Source organism: Panthera pardus, unplaced genomic scaffold (genome assembly GCF_024362965.1).
Source record: "Panthera pardus isolate Hobbes unplaced genomic scaffold, ASM2436296v1 HiC_scaffold_8, whole genome shotgun sequence".
Taxonomy (NCBI): Eukaryota; Metazoa; Chordata; class Mammalia; order Carnivora; family Felidae; genus Panthera; species Panthera pardus.
In genome coordinates, this window is record NW_026527013.1 from 76594295 (window position 1) to 76614624 (window position 20330).

Sequence of the window (20330 nt, forward strand, 5' to 3'; positions counted from 1 at the left end):
CCAGGATAAAAGTGAAGTTTTGCAATTGGGTTTTTAAAATCCATTGCATAAATACAGGGTGGGAGTAATAGCTTGGCACCAGCTTGCATGAAAAACATCTGAGGATTTTCGCTCTGTGCTTCAGCTGAGCCAGCAGTGTGGCCAGGCTGCCAAAGAGACAATGTCCATTCAGGCTGGAGTAGTGGGAATGCCAGGCCCAAGTTCAGGGCAGTCATTATCCTACTGTCCCCTGTGCGGGTCAGGCAGCTGTAGGAACATTGCTGTTCTCCCTGAGAACCACGTTTTAAACCTCATATTGACATACAGACTGGTGTGTGTCCAAAGGAAGACGGCCCGGAGAGTGGATAGAACCATTGCTATTCTGTGATGAAGGCTTGAAGGAATTATGGGTAGTCAGCCTGAAGAGAAGAAGCAAATGCAAATTGAGAGCAGCCATCTCTAGCTGGGAGAAGGGCCGTAAGGAGAGGAAGTAGGAGACCGCTTGTTTTGCGCGATTCCATAAGACAGGACACCGAGTGATGGGAGCAAGTTACGAAGGAACAGATTCTGCGTCAGAAATCATCATGTGAGAAATGTGCGAGAAATCTCACTGTGTGAGAAATCATTGTGCAGCAGTTAAGAACAACCAGAAGAATGACAGGCCTCCGGGACAGTAGGCTCCCCATAACTCCTTACATTTGAGCAGAAGCTCATGGGAACCCCAAAGATGGGTAGAAGCTTGGTAGATCCAGCCATTTTATAAATTGAGCGACTTACAGAGTTGTTTAAGCAGATTTATTTGCTCAAGAATAACCTAGGACCGTGACAATAATGATTTGCTTCTGTATTTTTCTACAGTTAATTTTCTAACCTCCTCCATTTTCAGAAAAGCTGGTCAAGGATCCAGTTGGGAGGATGCACAAAAAAAATCAGACCTCTCCCCAAAACACAGTTCATAGCTATCATTAAATGACTGGGGTGCCTGTGTGGCTCAGTTGGTTGAGGGTCCGACTTCGGCTCAGGTCACAATCTCACGGTTTGTGGGTTCGAGCCCCGCATCAGGCTCTGTGCTGACCACTCGGAACCTGGAGCCTGCTTCAGATTCTGTGTCTCCCTCTCTCTCTGCCCCTCCCCCACTCGTGCTCTCTCTTTCTCTCTCTCAAAAATAAATAAACATTAAAATATTTTTTTTAATGATTAAGCCTCAATTGCAAAAAAATGTTGTTTTGTTGAGCAAAACACGAGCCCAGTTGGGAGAAACACCATCGCACATTCCGTAATGGAATCACGATTTGCCAGATTAATTGATGAATGTCAGTCCAGGTCCGTGGCCTCTCTGTGTTAGGAGTGAACTCCCATAACACTGTAAAGGAAAAGAATGCGGACCGTTTCCCATTATGTGTTTTGTTTTCATTTACATCTGTGTATATTTCCCAGTTTGGGGCCACCTGTCCTTGAACAGCTGGAAGCAGGCGGTATATTCAGGGGCCCTGAGCCAAAACACATTAGCTCCTGATCCTTGGTATTGTCGAGGGTGGTTGCTGGCCGTGGGAACCATCATCTTTCCTCTGCCTGTGCACAGCTGTATGTTCTAAATCACTGGAGGGAAAACTGTTTTGTATTAAAATGCATTATTTTTTTTAGATCGCAAAGCTTGTCAATTCCTCACCCATGACTGTTCTCACAGCTTACAGGCCAGTGTCCGTGTAAATTAGGCTATGATGGGAAACACTGCAGTGAGTGCAAGGAAAATTATTATGGTGATCCACTGGGACGATGCCTTCGTAAGTATGGGTAATTCTAAAAACATGAGGACTGTCAACCTGGTCCTTCCATGGGTATGCTATGAACCAGCTGAATTTTAAATGTCTTTATTTGATAGAAAATTCACAAACTTTAATCTTAGTTTTGAAAGTAATATTTTTTGTAGCCTTATAAAAATTTTTTTTTTCTCCTGTACTAAAACTTTGTGCTAAGGGCACCTGGGTGGCTCAGTAGGTCGAGCATCCGACTCTTGATTTCGGCTCAGGTCATGATCCCAGGGTCGTGGGATCAAGCCCCGCATCGGCTCCGCACTGAGTGTGGAGCCTGCTTGAGATTCTTTTTCCCTCTGCCCCTCCCCTGCTTGTGCTCTCTTTCTCTCCCTAAAATTAAAAAAAAAAAAAAAGTAAAAAAGTAAATGAAACTTTAGGCTAGATTAAATGTTAGTCTATATTAAAAGTTGAAGCCTGTATTGCAATTTTTCAGTCACTAAAACAGAACAGACCTCAGAGGTCATGACTTGTAGCCAGTTTTCTGCTATTCGGAAGCATGTTGACAAAAACGTTTCTCGATGGAAGGACAGGAAGCCAGCAGCCTGTGCGCTTCATAGGAAGCCAGCAGAGGGGGTGTTTCCTCGCCTTGGATCTCATACCTCTGGGCCTTTCACATACTCACTGATGATTTATTTTAAGATACGCATCGCATGCCTCTAAGTCATGACCAGTAAGGCAAGGCCCCCCCCCCACCCCCCGATCTCCCGGAGTTTGTGTTCTAGTGCCCTTTGTCCCTTGTCTTAGCACTGATTGTGGGATTTAGAGCAGCACCATCCCGAGGAACTTTCTGCAGAGATGGAAATGGTCCGGTGGGCACTACCCAGCACAGGAGCCACCAGCCTGTGTGCTGGTGGGTGCTTGCAATGTGGCTGGTGCAAATGAGGGACAGAACTGTGTGTGTCATTCATTTAAATTCCAGTAGCCACCTGTGGTAAGTGGCTACCATATTGGACAGAACAGATTAAAAACAATTTTTTAATGTTTATTTATTTTTGAGAGAGAACAGAGCACGAACGGGGAAGGGGGCAGAAAGAGATGGAGACACAGAATCCGAAATTGGCTCCAGGCTCCGAGCTGTCAGCACAGGCCCCGATGCAGGACTTGAACCCATGAGACGTGAGATCATGACCTGAGCCAAAGTCGAATGTTTAACCAACTGAGCCACCCCAGGCGCCCCTGGATGGCACAGATTTAGAATATGTGTTGATTCTAGGAGGAGGGATTTTTGAATCTCTAAAGTCTGCTGTTGAAAGAAGTCAATCCAAATAAATATCGGATGTGGTGGGCTTATCACGTGCACCTCTACATAGCCACACGTGGTAACTCTTTCCTCCTTTCTATTCCTTTATAAACATGCTTTTTTTCTTTAGATTTATTTATTTATTTTGAGAGAGAGAGAGCAGGGGAGAGGCAGAGAGAGCGGGAGAGAAAATCCCAAGCAGGCTCCATGCTGTCAGCCCAGAGCTTGATGTGGGGCTTGATCTCACGAACATGAGATCATGCATGACCTGAGCCAAAATCAAGAGTCGGACGCTTAACCGACTGAGACACCTAGGTGCCCCTATAAATGTGCTTTTGTGACCAAAATAAATTGCCTTTATCTCCTTGCCCCATTCAAATACATATGCTCAGCGGTTTCCCGGTCCCACTTAGTTTTCTAAGTGTAATTGCTACATTAAAAACCAGGGAGGAATTTTGGTTCCTGGAAAATCCGTCTAAGCCTCTTCCTCTGTGCCCCTCTAATATTTCAATAATCTTATTTTCTGAAAAGATTTCATCTTTTATAGAGAAAACTTTGCAAATGATCAGCTCAGGCCACAGACCCCCCTGACGCTCCTGGGGAAGGGTAGTTTATAAGAGGAACTTGGGCCTCCAGCTGGTGAAGTTGACCTAGTGTTGCCCCCGAGGGGGTTCCTGCTGAGGCCAAAGTGAACGTCTGGACAGATGGTATCTAGTTAAGGAGCTTAGCATGTTAATCAGCTTTTATTTGTCATTGACATTTTTACTCAGGCTGTAAAATGCATTTTGTAAATTTTTAAAATTATTTTTATTTTTTCAGTGTATTTATCTATTTTTTTGAGAGACGGAGAGAGTGAGCAAGGGAGAGGCAGAGAGAGAGAGAATTCCAAGCAAGCTCCGTGCTGCCAGCACAGAGCCCCATGTGGGGTTCGAACTCACGAACCGTGAGATCATGAGCCGAAAACCGAGAGGCCGATGCTTGACCTACTGAGCCACCCAGGTGCCCCAAAAATGCATTTTAAAATCACTTGTTCTTTGCAGTTAGGCTAATGATTCCCTGACCTTTTGGAAATTGCTGTAACTTCCATAGCTCTGTCCCTCCTCCATCTTCCGCCTTTATCAGAAACCTACTCAAATGAAGTACATGCGGCATTAGTTTTGTTTTTTGTGGGTTTTTTTTAACTAAGACAAAGTTAATTTTTCCCTTTCTAAAAGGACTTTATTTTTTTTGAGAGCACTTTTAGGTTCATGCCAAAATTGAGAGGAAGGTACAGAGATTTCCCGTATGTCCCCACCACCCCTCCATGCATAGCCTTCCCCATTATCAACATCCCCAAGACAGTGACACGTTTGTCACAACTGACGAAACTACAAACCATAACCACCAAAGTCCATAGTTCACTTTACGGTTCACTCTTGGTATTTTCCATCCTGTGCCTTTGGACAAATGTATAAGGACGTGTATCCACCAGTATGGTATCACATGGAATATTTTCACTGCCCTAAAAACCTCTGCCCTCCACCCGTTCTGCTCTCTCCACCCCTCTTCCCACAGCCCATGCCAACCACTAGTCTTTTTACGATCTCCATAGTTTTGCCTTTTCCAGAATGTCTGGTAGTCAGCATCCTACTGTATGTAGCCTTTTCAGATTGATCTATTCCACTAGGTAATATGATGCATTTAAGGTCCCTCCATGTCTTTTCATGGCTGGATAAGCTCGTGTCTTTTTAGCCCTGAAAAATATCCCTTACACCATGGTTCATTTATCTACTCACCTACTGCAGGACATCTTGGTTGCTTCCAAGTTTTGGCAATTATAAACAAAGCTTCTGTAAACACCTGTCTGCAGGTTTTTGTGCAGACGTAAGTTTTCAACTCCTTTGGGTGAATCCAAACGAGCAATATCCCCCCCTTTTTTGAGAATGGACTAATTCACCTTATAGAATGGAAAACAGCATGGGTCCACACACCCAGGCTGGGTTTTACTAAGACAGAGGGTGTTCAGGAGAATTCTGAGAGAGTCTCTGACATGCCTGAGCCACCCGTGGGGGAGTATGTGTCAACCACCAGTAGATCCATGTTACCCGAATTGGTAAAGAAGCCCGAGCATGAACACTTGCACAGTAAAGACAGTCCCTAAGATTTTCCAGATAGAAACCACGAACTAGGGGCGCCTGGGTGGCTCAGTCGGTTAAGCATCCAACTTCAGCCCAGGTCATGGTCTCACGGCTCGTTCGAGCCCTGCATCGGGCTCTGTGCTGATGGCTCGGAGCCTGGACCCTGCTTTGGATTCTGTGTCTCCCTCTCTCTCTGCCCCTCCATAGCTCATGCTCACACTGTCTCTCTCTTTGTCAAAAGTAAATAAACTTTAAAGAAAAGAAACCATGAACTGGTTTGTTAGTGGAATGGAAAGAGGGATGCTGTATTTAATGACCATTGCCTGGGTCTCTATAATTATACCAATTTTAAATGTTCACCTCAGAAATGGGCATGGGTGTGGAGTGGGGAGGGGCGTGCCTGGGTGGTTCAATCAGTTAAGTGTCCGACTCTTGATTTCAGCTCAGGTCATGATCTCAAGGTTCATGGGATCGAGCCCCAGGTCGGGCTCTGTGCAGATAGCACAGAGCCTGCTTGGGATTCTCTCTCTCTGTCTCTCTCTCTCTCTCTCTGCCCCTCTCCCCACTCGTACATGCATGCGTGCTCTCTCTAAATAAATAAATAAAAGAAATGGGAACTGGGGACATTCTCGGGAGAGAGGAGTGTACTTTATTCTTGAGCTAGTCCTAAACAAAAGGTCAAGGGACTGACATTCTCTGCTCCTTCTCTCTTGTGTTTAGCATGTGATTGCAACACAGAAGGTACCCAGAAGCCTGTCTGTGACCAGAACACAGGCATGTGCCGCTGTCGGGAGGGTGTGAGCGGCCCTCGCTGCGATCGCTGCGCCCGAGGTCACGGCCAGGAATTCCCTGCCTGTCTTCCGTGTCACCAGTGCTTTGATCAGTGGGACCGTGCTGCTTCTTCCCTCTCCAAAGCAGTGCAAGGGTTAATTGGGCTGGCTGCTAACACGGAAGATAAAACAGAGACCCTGCTTGTCTGTGAGGCCGACTTCAAAGGCCTCAGAGAGAACATGTCTGAAATAGAAAGGATTTTAACACATCCTGTTTTCTCATCTGGGGAATTCTTAAAAGCCAAGGATTATCAAGACTCTGTTCGGTAAGATTTGTGCATAAGCAATAGATAGCCAAGTTCCCGATTTACCTGAACTCCTTTTGAACTTTAACAGCTTTCAGCTGAGAAACATACCTATGCGGACGCTAGGGAAATAATTCAGTTAATAACCAGGCTGGCGATCATGGCTGTCTGTCTCTTTCTTACCTAGTTAGGATTACACGTGATCTTTCCAGATGCCATTGATTATAACAAAAAGGCAATCATTAAGAGCTTGCTTTGGGAAAGCCCAAACCCAGCAGAGCTGAAAGATGCAAAATTGGCAATAGGGTAGTTTATAATACAAATATATTTTTTTCAGTCATGCACATGGGAAGATTTGCTAAATCTTCCCAAATTCTTCAGTTGTTGAGAAACGCCTACATTAATGCAAAGTCCTGTAATAAGTATGACAATTTCCTCCAAATGCATAGTCATTTTTATTAGATGTCGTTGATTCCTTTTTTTCATTCGTCAAACATTTCCGGAAATTATGGGCCAGGGGTCAGCAAACCGCAGGCAAAATCCAACATATCCCCTAGTTGTGTAAATGAAGTTTCACTGGAACGCACCCGAGTCCATTTGTCGCCATGTCCTACTGTGGCTGCTTTCCCAGGACCATGGCAGAGTAGAGTAGTTGTGACAGAGACTAATGGCCCCCAAGGCTTAAAATGTTTACTATCTGGACCTTTGCAGAAAAAAGTTTGCTAAGTGCTCTGGGCATAACCGGAATGCATTGGATATAGTTTCTGCCCTTTCCTGAGCATATAGTCTAATAAGAAACCAAAAGGATTGTGCTTATATAGCAAACTATCCCCCGCCCCCCGCAGAAGGTCCTGGATTGAGGAAGAGTTGAAACTGAAGAGTTTTGTGTTATATAAAACACAGGTGGAAGTAAAAGGCCATTCATTATCACCAGGCACAAATCCCAGAAGTAGATGGTAATTGCTTAAAAGTTAACACAGGGAAGAGGGCAGGCGCCTGGGTGGCTCCGTCTGTTAAGTATCCAGCTCAGGTCACGATCTCACTGATCTCACCATTTGTGGGATTGAGCTCCGCTCCATGTCCGGCTCTGTGCTGACAGTGTGGAACTTGCTCCGGGTTTGCAGGAGTTTTGCTCTCCCTCTCTCTCTGCCCCTCCCCCACTCACACACGCGCATGTGCACTCTCTCTTTCAAAACAAAGTTGTAGGAGGAAGGAAGATACAGTCCCCCCAGACAGTTCAGAGGAAGGGCCATGCAGCTAAGGGGCCCAGGGAAGTCACGTGGCCAGGTCAAGCTGGCAGGTAGAACCGGCACATCCAGAGTCTTGTAAGGACCGTTGTCCCATGGGATTAGGGCCCTGGCTCCCCAGATCTCCCCACTTTTCAAGAGATGTCAGACATCCAGATTTTTATGGACGTGTACCCACTTTAAAATATAGCCAGCTCACCCAACAGTGCTTTTAAAACGCACCGTACAGGGGCGCCTGGTTGGCTCAGTTGGTTAAGCGTCCGACTTCGGCTCAGGTCATGATCTCACAGTTTGTGAGTTCGAGCCCCGTGTCAGGCTCTGTGCTGACAGCTCAGAGCCTGGAGCCTGTTTCAGATTCTGTGTCTCCCTCTCTATCTCTGCCCCTCCCCTGCTCACGCTCTGTCTCAAAAATAAATAAACATTAAATAATAATCATAATAAAAAGTACCGTATAGGCTAAATAAATGTGTCTTGAGAATGCACTTTGCCCACGGACCACCGGTTTGTGGTTATAGCAAATGGCAAACGAAGTGGAACCGAGGAAGCAGAATGAGCCAATCCACAGTGCACATGCTGAACAGAGACTACAAGAACCCCCCTCCCCCGCCCCACCCCAGTAGAGCAGAAGAGAGCAAGAGAAGCAGGAGTGCCAGGGCCAGGCCTGGAGTGATGAGGAAATCAGTGAGCACTGGGCCGCTTCTGCCAGAAACCAGCATGCCTGCCCTCTCTTGCTCTGCCTGCTGAGCTCCTATTCCTCGTTAGCAACCACCAAAACACCACCTCCTCCTGGACGCCTTCCGTGATTTCTTCAGAAAAAGACATACGTTTCCTTCTCCATCCTTCCACCTCTTTGTACTTCATTGGCCATTGCCTCGTGGAGGGACCCCCAACAGCAGAGGCCACCCTCTTCCAGCTGATGTTCTCCAGGCTGGGTTTAGTTGTACAGCAGAGGTCGGCTGGGCAAATTGCAAAGGAAGGGGGAGGGGAGGACAGGGAACCCAGGGCGTCATGGGTATAGATTCCATGACTGAAATCACTTACTGCTGTGTGGCCGTGGACAAGTTATTTAGCTTCTCCAACCTTCTGTTTCTTCATCAACAAAAAGGGGATACAGTCTCTATTTCAAGGTTTCTTGTGAGAATTACTCAGACAAGCCACTTAGCTCGATGTCTGATGCATTATAAGTGCTTCAAGAGTACTAATTATAATAACAGTAACTACATTGTATTGCACTGTTGTTATTGTTGTTGTTATTATTATTATTAGCCTGGTGAACTGTAGTCCTGACAGTTGGCCCCCGAAGGAAAAGTCTGTAAATTAGAAGGGAGAGTTAGAGCAGAAAATGCTCGGAAACGTTAGTTAATGCTTGGCACTTCCACGGAGATAAATCAGCGCCGTGGATTCATATTGTAATTTTCCTCAACTGTGCTTTTCAAGATTTGCACTGAATCTCCTGACCACGAGGGATGTATAGCAATTATTCACTTGAACCCACTGTGGGTGCTGAACCCAGTCAATTGAAGTGGAACCAAGATGTGTGCCATTGAGAAGAAGGTGAGGAGAATGAATGTACCGAGGGTACTCACAACAAGGAAACCTCCTTGTCACTCATGGGAATTAAAAATTAAGACCTTTGGGTGGCTTAGTCAGTTAAGCATAGAGTCTTGATTTCAGCTCAGTCATGATCTCACAGTTCAGGAGTTTGAGCCCCACATCGGGCTCTGCACTGACAGCACAGAGCCTGCTTGGGATTCTCTCTCTCTCTCTCTCTCTCTCTCTCTCTCTCTCTCTCCCTCTTTCTCTCTGCACGCCCCCCTCAAAACAAATAAATAAATGTAAAAAAAAAAAAAGTTGAGACCTTGTACAGAAGTGGTACTAGAAGGAACCTGGCTGCAAGCAAGATTTATTCTAAAGAAAGAACTGGTTTTTACCGCAGGCGGGGTGAGGACTTCTGTGTTGAAAACTGAATGTAGATTGGATCTCATTGATTTAAATGAACTATGTCTGAATACCTGTTTTTGAAAACCCAAAGCAAAGGGAGGCAGAAAGAGTATAAACAGTTGAAATTGAAAGATTCAAAGCCTTTGTTCTACTAGACCTTGTATGCTGATCTTATTTTGAGTGAGTGCTGAAACAGTCCAGGCAGCTGAATTGGCAACAAAGAGGTAAACCATAAACAGAGCTATAAGCTGTCAAACAACACATCAGGGAAGAGGGATGCATTCTAACAATGAGGCTACCTAATAATGAGGGCAATTTTTAGGTGTTTTTCACTGATCTATCAAAAGTAACACAAGCTTTGCTACGTTTACTCTCATTTTGCCTCTAGGGAACAAATCATGCAGCTAAGCCTGCAACTGAAAGCAGTACATGAGTTTCAAGATCTGAAAGAAACAATGGTAAGAATGAAGAACGAGGCAGACCTCTTACTTGAAGATCTTCGGAAAGAAATTGATTTGCGCTCCCGGGCCCATACTGCAAACATCATGGGTAAGAGAGAAAATGCACATCAACGTTTATGGACAAAGGTTGATGAAATCCATAGTGCATTCCATTAGTGAATCACCCTGTGCTCATTGCCATAGTGTCTGAGCACTTTAGGATGTGAAAACACACCCATTAAAGGTATTATTTGCACATGAGTATTTTGACTTTGTAAACCTGGCAGAGCTTGGGTAGCATTTGCTGAAAATAATGAGTAGAGCTAACAATGTGTGATACTCCATTTCCAGCAACCCGAAAGGCAAAGGCATATGAGGCCAAAAGGACTTCAGCGAACGTTTCTCGTAAGACCTTTGTAGAGATTTGGAGTCTTGTAATGTACTAAAAGTCCTTAATTCATCTTATGCTGTTAAAATGAACGGGAACCACGCCAGAGCCAAGACTGACTTGGAGGCAAAATGGAACACAAAAGCAAAACTTGGATTAGTTCATGTCCTGATCTCTGATGAGATCCCCGTTTTACATCTAGAAGCAGATAACTTGTCACTACCGGGAGAGGCAGCCCTGAACGTCCGCTCCCCTAACCCACCTAATGGAGAGGCAAAGAGAAAATGTGCACGAAGCACGTCTCAAGGCAAAGTCGTCAGGAGCGTCTCCTTACCCTGTGTGCATGCTCCAGGTTTTCATCTGATCTCCACCTGAAAGAGAATCATGACCCTCATGGAAGGTCTAAATTTAGTGAAGTAACTAGGGATGGTGCTCAATAAACTCTCTGAAGAGTAAGGGATTTGGTCTGATTCCTATCTGGAAGAAGGTGCCCATTGAAAGGATTGAAAATGCATCAGTGGATTGCTAGGACACGTACACTCTGGCGAGGGCGGGGTGGGGCGGGGGGGGAGGGCGTGCATTGGGCGGGGGGGGGGGGGGGGGGGGGAGTTTCCCAACTCAGGAAAGCTGTTGTGGAAGGCAGGCAACTCACGATCATCTCACCCTGTTGCAAAGCAAGCAGGCCAAGCCCCAGCACCTCAAGCCTGAGCCCTGTGGGAGTTCCCAGAGGCTGCCCCCAGAGTGGAGGGGGGTGCCAGCTTTAGAACTAGACCCTGATGTTCCAAAACCAACTTGTCCCTCCACAGACATCAGTGATGCCCAGAAAGCCTTGTCTCTTCCCTCAGAGTCAAAGGAACAAACTGTGAGACTCAGAGAAAGGACATTTCAACTGTCGCCATCCAGATTGCGGCCTCAGAACCGTTGATGGCATGAAAGATCTGGACCGGCATCTAGGAATCCACACGCAGACAGAGAAAGAGAGTGTAGATTAGTCTGTGAGGACAGTGTCCATCTCAGGGGAAACTGAAGCCTGCTCAGCCCCTCCCAGTGTCCCCCAGAGTCAGGGCTCTCTGCCTTGTGGTCACCTGCCCAGGACCTGGCCAGCGGAGCGGCCTCTGTCTGGAACATGCCAGATAAAGGCGGTCTGGACCTTTTTTCTACTGTGGACTCCTGGCAATTTTATGAAGCTTCTGGACCCTTCCCAGAATGTTTTGAAATGTAGTAAAATCACCCTGAGCTCTATTTCAGTACAATTTCAAAAAGAAAATGCCTCCGCAGTCACCAGAGCCAAATAGGAGAACACTGCCCCAGGTTAATCCTCTCAAGCTCACAATCCAGCAGCAATTCCTGAAGCTTCGTCGGGACACCTGACCGTGTGCAGGGCAGTAGAGATGGGGCAGGGAGAAGGGCGAGTTCTTGCCCTGAGTTACTCCGGTCTAGTAGGGAGGACAGGTATGGAAGCAGCCCCAAACAGCGACAAGACTGTATTACAGCATCTTCAAGCCACACTGGGAACAGAGCAGGGGGGAACAGAATTAATTCTCGCTGGGTTTACTGGGAAAGGCTCTGGGAAGTAGGCGACCTCTGACTTGGAGTTCACAAATGAAGATAAAGTTTGCCAGAGAAATAAAGGCAGAAAAGTATCTCAAGCAATAGGAAGGTGTGGTTGTCTCATGCCCAAATTATGGTTGTGTAGGGGGTCAAGATCAGGACCCTGCCCTTCAACGTTCCTAAAATAAAGAGTTATAATTTCAAGTCCTGCTACACTGTCCTTTGCAGTAAAACGTACCATATCCCTTTCATGAATTTGTATTTTACGGTAAGTATGGAAAATACAGGGACGTGCTTAAGAACATAGTTTCTGGAATCAAACCACCTGGCTTCACATCCTGACGTTCTCTCTTACTGTCAGCGAGACCTCAGACAAATAACTTACCTCATCAGAGCCTCATCTTCTCACTTGTAACATGGTGGGGGGAGGGGATCACACCAGTGCGACCTCACAGTGTTCTGTGAAGAGGAAGAAAGAACACTGACAGGAAGTGCAGCCACGTAGAAAGGACTCCACCACGAGAGCCGTTGCCATCGGCCTCAACGTCAGGGGTCAAAGTGAAGTTTCGTTAGGAGACAGCCTCACCTGTTTGTTGACATATTGCTTGTGGCCGTTTCACTCTACAGTGGCAGAGGTGAAAAGTTGTGACAGACACGCGGTGGCCAGCAAGCCTAAAACATTTATTCCCTGGCTCTTTCCGGGACAAATTCGGCAACTCCTGTTCCATATGGTTAGGTAAACCGGGTTGGTTTCTCATGTCAGGGTTAGGTACTAATTAATACATAGCTAATGCATTTGCGGAGCACTTTACAGAGTGTTCTCGTATTATTTCACTTAATCCTCACAAATTACCATCAAACAAACACAATCTAAGCAGTTGACTGATTTGCTCCAGGACAGACTCAGACGGTAAAGGGTAAAGCCAACACTCACACCCATGTCTGCAAGATCAACCTCAGTGCTGTGAACCTATTCTATGGATATCTGTTTCACTATCTCTTATCCTTCCCCATTGGGTGGAAATTCAAGGAAGAGGATGGCAAACTTTTGTATTGACCTTTGAGACCAAGCCCATGGTCAAACTGTGGAAGGACGGTCTTGATAACCAGCATATAATTGCATTTGTCTTTGCAAAATTTATCTGACCTCAATTTGCATTAATATAGATCCCTCAGAGACTATCAAGAAGCATTATCAGAGGTCATCATCTGCTGAAAAGAAAATTACTGAAACCACTTCTATCATAAAAAACTCTGAAAAAACCAGGAATGACTTACATAGCATGTTTGATATGCTAAGCTCAAAAGAAAACTTGTCATTGGAAAAATTAAAGCAGATTACAGTCCCGGATATCCAAATACTGATTGAAAAGGTAAATATTCATGAAGGTGTCGTAAAAGTGTTTGTAGTTTCTACTTGGTATACAGATCTCTTCAGTTGTATGTCCCCGTCTTACATTTTATTTTCTTATTTATGTTTTATAAATGTGTAAATATAAATAACATATATACGCTCTGTTCTATAAGATAGAAACAATATAAATACATTTATTTATATTTTACTTTTTATATCCTAGGTCAAAGTTTGAGAAAATTCAGAGTAAGACTGTGGCTTGATTTTAGTGTTTTATCTTTACTTATATTATTTGCTATTTCCACAATGGTACAGATTATGATCATTTCCTCCTCCCACTCTACTATAAGTAAAAGGTAATTTTTATTAAAAAAAAATGAAATTAGTGAGAAATGCTATATATTTGACTGTTTCCCCCCAAAACTCTCAGCGTAAAAATGGCATTGATTGACACAATGCTGATAACAAAAGATTTAGATATTTAGGTACCTAGAAACATTTACTGGGTTGTATCCATGAACCACTGCTGAAGAAATACATATGCACAGAGCAGTGCTTTGCCTCAGTGACCCAGGTGGCATTAGAAGAAACTCTGCCAATATATTGCTTTTCAACATAAATCATTTCTCCTGTGAGGTGTGTGGGGTACCAGGGGACATGCCGTGCGTGCTTCCGTCCTGTGGGGACCCCAGCTGCCGTGGCTCCCAGACCCTCTCCGGCCATGCCCTCCAGCAAGCTCAGGAAGCAGAGTCTGTGATTCATAATTTGAGCGACCAGGTTCAAGGTTGGAAGAATCAGGTAAATATGTCTTCTCTTGTTCCACTTATAAAGCTGTAGCAGTCAAAAGAGAAAAGCAAACTGTTTGAAATTTTTAAAACTGCCATTTAAGGGAAAGGACAGCTTCTGAATATTAGGTGTTCATATGCTTGGAAAGATAGGATTAAAAAGATGAGTGTGGATGTAAATGTACATTTAGAAGTACGTGTGAATATTGATGTATTTTCTATTATATATGTATTATCTGTACATGTGTAAATATATTTTCTATGTATGTGTGTATATTGTGTGTGTGTGACAAAGAAGTATATGCTTGGAGGACATAGACCTGTGTGGAGTTTTCTCTTTTATAGCAAATACTACGTAGAAATGTGAAGACTTCTAGCCTTAAAGTTTTGAAAACTATAGATCCCTCAAGGTAAAGAAAAAATTTTATAAATTCAAGGATATATTTGAAATTCTACTAAATATGCAAATTTTAATGTTCGAAGTTCATTTGAAACACTTTTTTAAATGTTTGTTTGAGAGAGCACACAAGCAGGGGAGGGGCAGAGAGAGAAGAGAGAGAGTAAGTCCCAAGCTGGCTCCTTACTGTCAGCACAGAGCCCGACATGGGACTCAGTCTCACAGTCCGCAAGATCATGGCCTGAGCCGAGATCAAGTGTCTGACACTTAACCAACCGAGACACCCAGGCAGCCCTGGAATTTAATTTTAGAAAATATTTTACTTTATTTAAAAACTTTTTTTTTAATGTTTACTTATTCTTGAGAGAGTGTGTGTGTGTGTGTGTGTGTGTGTGTGTGTGTGTGAGTGGGGGAGGGGCAGAGAGAGAGGGAGACACAGAATCCAAAGCAGGCTCCAGGCTCTGAGCTGTCGGCACAGAGCCAAACGCGGGGCTCGAACTCATGGACTGTGAGATTATGACTTGAGCCAAAGTCAGATGCTTAACCGACTGAGCCACCCAGGTGTCCCCAAAAATATTTTAATAGGAATACACCCTTGGGCCTTGTACTCCTTCCCATGTTGAGAGATATGATGCAATCGTTTTAATATTTAAGTACCTGATAATTGAGTCTCTAATAATTTTAAATGTTTTCATTTATTTTTCCAGTCGTGTTGGTAAATGAGGGTAATATTTAATTGCTTAGTTTTCTTTAGGTTTCTTTTTGTGAATGCATTATATTCATCTTGAAATGATGAATGCAATTTTAGGTATTCTGTGAGTACATTGGATTGATCTTGTAAACAAGATGACGATGTGTGGCCTCATTTGGTCCATTTTTGACGATATACATAGAGTCTTTGATGGAGAGAAAAATCAAAGAGCTGAATTTTTTTTTACAATATAAGTTAAATATTATACCAGTTAGCATTCCTGTTTGTAAGCAACAGACACCAGCTCCTGAAAAACACAAAAAAGGAAGTGAACACAATTACTTCTGGGTCTCAGAATCGACAGAAGGACAGAGGAGCAAGCTTGAGAATGGACTGAGAGCCAAGGCTAAGCTGTGTGTGTGTGTGCCTGTGTGTGCGTGAGATGAGTGTGCATACACACACATACACGTGTGCTTGCACGTGCACACACACACACACACACCTGCATGAACCTGAGCCCCAGCTGACCCTAAGCCCTTGCTCCACATGCTCCAGAATCCCAAGTTCTGGAACAAGCCTCCGATGAGCCAAGCCGGAGGATATCCCTGCACATCCTAAATGTTGAAAATTTGTATTTACATAGTCTAATTCTGCATTGCTATATAGTTTTCACTTATATGCTGTTCATCATTCTTTAACAAATGTTCACTGAGTACCTATTATGTGCGAGACATTTATCTAGGTGTTGGGAACACAGCAGTGAACTAACAAATACAAATCCTGGTGCTGCATCCTGGTGGTTAAAATAATCTTCAATTGTTTAATGTAATTATTACACCTTACTTAAATCATTACACCTTAATTAAACTATGACACCTTACTGCCCCTTCTCAAAAACACAGAAATCTCACCCCGTTTATATAAGCCCTGTGTTCAGCTTTTACTTTTAAAAGATAGCCCCTGAGGGCACCTGGGTGGCTCAGTCAGTTAAGTGTCCATCTTTGGCTCAGGTCGTGATCTCACAGTTTGTGGGTTCAAGCCCCACATCAGGCTCTGTGCTGACAGCTCGGAGCCTGGATCTTGCTTTGGATTCTGTGTCTCCCTCTCTCTCTGCCACCCTCCCATTCGTGCCTGTCTCTCTCAAAAATAAATAAACATTAAAAAAATAATAATTAAAAAAAAAAGATAGCCCTTGAAGTGTGTTTTAGCAGAATCTGGCTTAATCAGCACATCCATGGAGAACTGAAAAGGATTGGGGCAGGGGTTTTGTGTTGATAAAATGGTGTGCTATTTTCCTCTTGATTAGAAGGGGGAAGAGTGCCAGAAAAGATTGTAAGAGAATTCTCAGGAGTGAATTGTGACAGGAGATGGATTGCAGAGAGATGTTTTAAGAGTGAAGTAATTTAGCAGTCTCTTTCTTTCTGAAAACAGCATCGACTAATCCACACAGATTCCATCTCTATACTTTGGTGTTTTCCCATCCAGAGCATTTATTTCTGGAATTCTCGTTTTACTCCTATGCATTCTTTCTTACTGCTAACCATCTTATTTATTTACTTTTATTGAGATATAATTGACACATAACATTGTATTAGTTTTAGGTGTATGACATATGGTTTGATAGATGTATATATTGCAAAACGATTAACACAGTAACTCTGATTGACATCCAACACCTATATTCATATAGTTACATATTTTTCTCCTGATGGGAACTTTTAAGATCTCTCTTAGCAACAGCTGACCATTTCAAGGTTTTCAAAGTTCTAGAGAATTAAGGAATAGCTCTCCACAAAGTGAAGATACATATCTTTTTTAATCATGGAAATATTTCTTTTCTCTTTCATCATTTGCCAATGACTGCAATTAAATCCTTTTCCACAAAAATCCAACAGCTCAAATTAAGCTGGCTCCTTTTGTGGGGAAATAAAGGGAGATTTTTTTTCCTAATTGTGTTTGATCCTAATTAGCCCTACTTCTGTCACAATTAATTTATTCAGTACAGCTCAGCTTGCTGGTGATATTGTCCTATTGCCTTCTGTTGTTTTTTTGTTTTTGTTTTTTTTCCTCTTTCTCTAATTTGTTGGAATCTCAAGAAAAGCCCAGGACCTTTCTCAAATCACATAATTAAGAATTTGCACTTCTGGGGGGCAAGCCTTTTAGACCTATCATTTCTCCACCAAGTGTACAAAGTGTTTGGGATTTTTCTTTGTAGCCTGCTCTGAGTTCAAACTCATTTATTAAAAGGAGGAATGCTTTCTTTTTAGCTTTTAAAGAAAGTACGTTATTTGAACTTGAGGAGTGTTGAGAAGAGTAACTATTTGAACTTACCTAAAAGAAAATGCTCAGTTTATTAAGCATAATGGCCACTGAAAGGAGTCCTAAGTGATTTGCTGATGATATAGAATGCAAAAGTCTCATGAAAACAGCATTTGAGTTTTACATTTGTGTCAGACAAAGTCATTAGTACTAGGTCAATATTGTTTTCAAATAATAATGTTGCTCACTAGTAATGTTTTCAGAGAGAAATCACATTATTTTTTTTTTTTAAGATTTTATTTTGTAAGTAACCTCTACATCCAACCTGAGGCTTGAACTCACAACCCCAGGATCAAGGGTTGTAGGCTCTACCAACTGAGCCAGCCAGGCGCCACCAGATAAATTCACGTTATTAAGAAAACATGATAATGAAAACAAATAATATCACCTTTTATTTTTTTTTTTATTTTTTTTTCAATATATGAAATTTATTGTCAAATTGGTTTCCATAAAAGGAATCCTTTAAAATAAATCTTTTGGGGCGCCTGGGTGGCTCAGTCGGTTAAGCGTCTGTCTTCGGCTCAGGTCATGATCTCGCGGTCCGTGAGTTCGAGCCCCGCGTCGGGCTCTGGGCTGATGGCTCAGAGCCTGGAGCCTGCTTCCAGTTTTGTGTCTCCCTCTCTCTCTGCCCCTCCCCTGTTCATGCTCTGTCTCTCTCTGTCTCAAAAATAAATAAACGTTAAAAAAAAATTTAAAAAAAATTTTATAAAAATAAAAAAATAAAATAAATCTTTTGTTTCATTATCTAGACTTCTATTTTGTTTTTAGTGAATTTCATTTGGGTCAGCTAAGTAATTAAACGTTACACAATGTGCGGAACTGTTGTATTTTTTCCCTTGTTGCTCTTTCCTTATTCCAGCTCAAAAATGTAAGCAAACTGGCAGAAGTCTCCAAAACCAATGCCTTACAGCTGAGTGAGAAACTGAGGAATATGAAAAACCAAAGTGAATCTGAAGAAGAAAAAATGAGTCTTTTAATCAAACAACTGAAAAAGCTTTTGTCAGGTAATAAAATATATATATGTGTATATATATATATATAGGGACTAGTTTTTGGTTTCTTTTCCTTTTCCTTTTTTTTTTAATTTAATGTATACTCAAACAGCACAACCAATTCCAAATTACATTTAGTGGGAATGAAATGCATAAGTCAGAAACATGATGTACTCCTTGATTTAAAATTTCTTAGTGAAAATAACCCCAAAATAGTACCTCTGCACCAAACACATATGGCTCTCTGTATAAGAGCAATTTAGTAATACAAATTTTTTAAAAATCTAGTATTTAGTTAAAATTTCAAGCAACGAACTCGGTGTTTAAAGTTATATGTTTTGTTAAAGAAAAAAGTCTACTGAAATGATTCTGTCAGATTCCCTAATGCTAGGAAAATCTGACATGATTTTCTCTGCTGACAGACTGTATTAGATCTGTTATGGACTATTTTCCAAGTTTCATAATGGTTCTCCGTGATTGACCAAAAGGAACTATTTGTGACTCATTATTATTATAATTATGATTTTTATCCCTCATTGTACCTTATTTGGGGAGAAGTGTATTTTATTTTATTTTTTAGGAGATTATTTTAAACTATAGAGAATTATTAAAATTTTTTTTTAACGTTTATTTATTTTTGAGACAGAGAGAGACAGAGCATGAACGGGGGAGGGTCAGAGAGAGGGAGACACAGAATCCGAAACAGGCTCCAGGCTCTGAGCCGTCAGCACAGAGCCCGATGCGGGGCTCGAACTCACGGACCGCGAGATCATGACCCGAGCTGAAGTCGGCCGCTTAACCGACTGAGCCACCCAGGCGCTCCAAACTATAGAGAATTATTAGTTGAAGATAAAAAATCGCATGGTACAACTGAAAATTGACCTAAAACCTCGCACTCTGCAAGTAATGCAGTTCGGATACAACCCTACACAGAATTAACCTTAAGAGGCTTTCTTCTCTATCACCATCTTCCAGATTCAATAATTTAATGCACCTCACGTGAATTAACTGACAACTGGGATGTCTGTTACAATCTTTGCAACCACTTTGTTCATCTGTTTAATATTTGTAAGAGACCCCTGTGGCCAATTATTTTTTTCATCTCAGTGTTTCTAGATATTGGATTAGCAGCTCTAGTCCTGATTTTCGAAATAAGAACAAAATTAGGCAGTACAAATAATCGGTGAAAATAATCAAAATAATCCGTAAAAATAAATGGGGGTGCGATGGTCCCCTGGATGATTGTTCAAAAACAAATTTGCCGTGAGTTAGCTAGATGGATTGCTATCGACCAGACACAGATCCAGGAACTGGTGGGATTGAGGAATGCGTTAGCTATTTCTACAGACACGGGTCAATCCAGGCACGAAAACCAAAACTAAACCGAACTGCCAGACCCATAGTGTGACAATGGTGCACTAATACACCTCTGGGCCCCAGTGACGGTTCTGAAGGCAAGTTCAACTGCCTTCCACCTCATTCCCTGGGTCATAGAGCCTACTTCCTTACCAGTGGTATTTCTCATCGCTGCTGAAAACATTTCTAATTTAAAAAAAAAGTTTAATTACGCTAAGGAAATGAAAAACAAAACTGTGTCCAGATTATTACAACAAAAATTAGGCAAAGGGAGAAATCCTATTCCATGAAAGAAACTTCCCTGATCTGGGCCCCAAGACCCTTGGTCACTGGGAAGCAATACCCTTCACTCACCGATTTCTTCTCTCTTTTCCATAAAACCCAAATGAGAGTATTATTAAATTGCATGGTGCCTACGCTATTTAGCTATTCTTGACCCTCTTAATATTTTCCTTGTGGTCTGAATTCCCTATTAATGAAGTCCCATATGAAAATTTTGAATTTATGCTCTCATGATAAATGTTAATAAATGTTTGATGACAGATATGTGGTTCAACGAAATTCACTTACTAGAACTTTTTTTTATAAAAGGAAATACTATTTCTTATAAGAGCCAGCTCCCCGAGTCCAGTACATTCTGTTTA

At 42.7% G+C, this 20330-nt stretch overlaps 1 protein-coding gene and 1 long non-coding RNA gene across 4 annotated transcripts in view; one reads left to right on the forward strand and one right to left on the reverse strand.

Moving 5' to 3' along the window:
• The window catches only part of LAMB4 (laminin subunit beta 4), a 107725-nt gene that overhangs the window by 70662 nt on the left and 16733 nt on the right, over window positions 1-20330 (forward strand). For both annotated transcript variants that reach the window (XM_053897273.1, XM_053897272.1), the window contains 6 exons: window positions 1667-1763; window positions 5871-6246; window positions 9802-9962; window positions 12960-13165; window positions 13783-13944; window positions 18198-18342. In XM_053897273.1, coding sequence (XP_053753248.1) covers window positions 1667-1763; window positions 5871-6246; window positions 9802-9962; window positions 12960-13165; window positions 13783-13944; window positions 18198-18342 — 1147 coding nt within the window. The remainder of the gene's footprint in view (window positions 1-1666; window positions 1764-5870; window positions 6247-9801; window positions 9963-12959; window positions 13166-13782; window positions 13945-18197; window positions 18343-20330) is intronic.
• The window catches only part of LOC109268054 (uncharacterized), a 45555-nt gene continuing 35148 nt past the window's right edge, over window positions 9924-20330 (reverse strand). The window contains exons 3-4 of one of the 2 annotated variants that reach the window (XR_008420286.1): window positions 12178-12251; window positions 9924-10612 (exon numbers count right to left, since the gene is read on the reverse strand). This is a non-coding gene — a long non-coding RNA (uncharacterized LOC109268054). Of the gene's footprint in view, window positions 10613-12177; window positions 12252-14703; window positions 15327-20330 lie in introns of those variants that run through there. The other variant, XR_008420285.1, reaches the window with a different exon arrangement.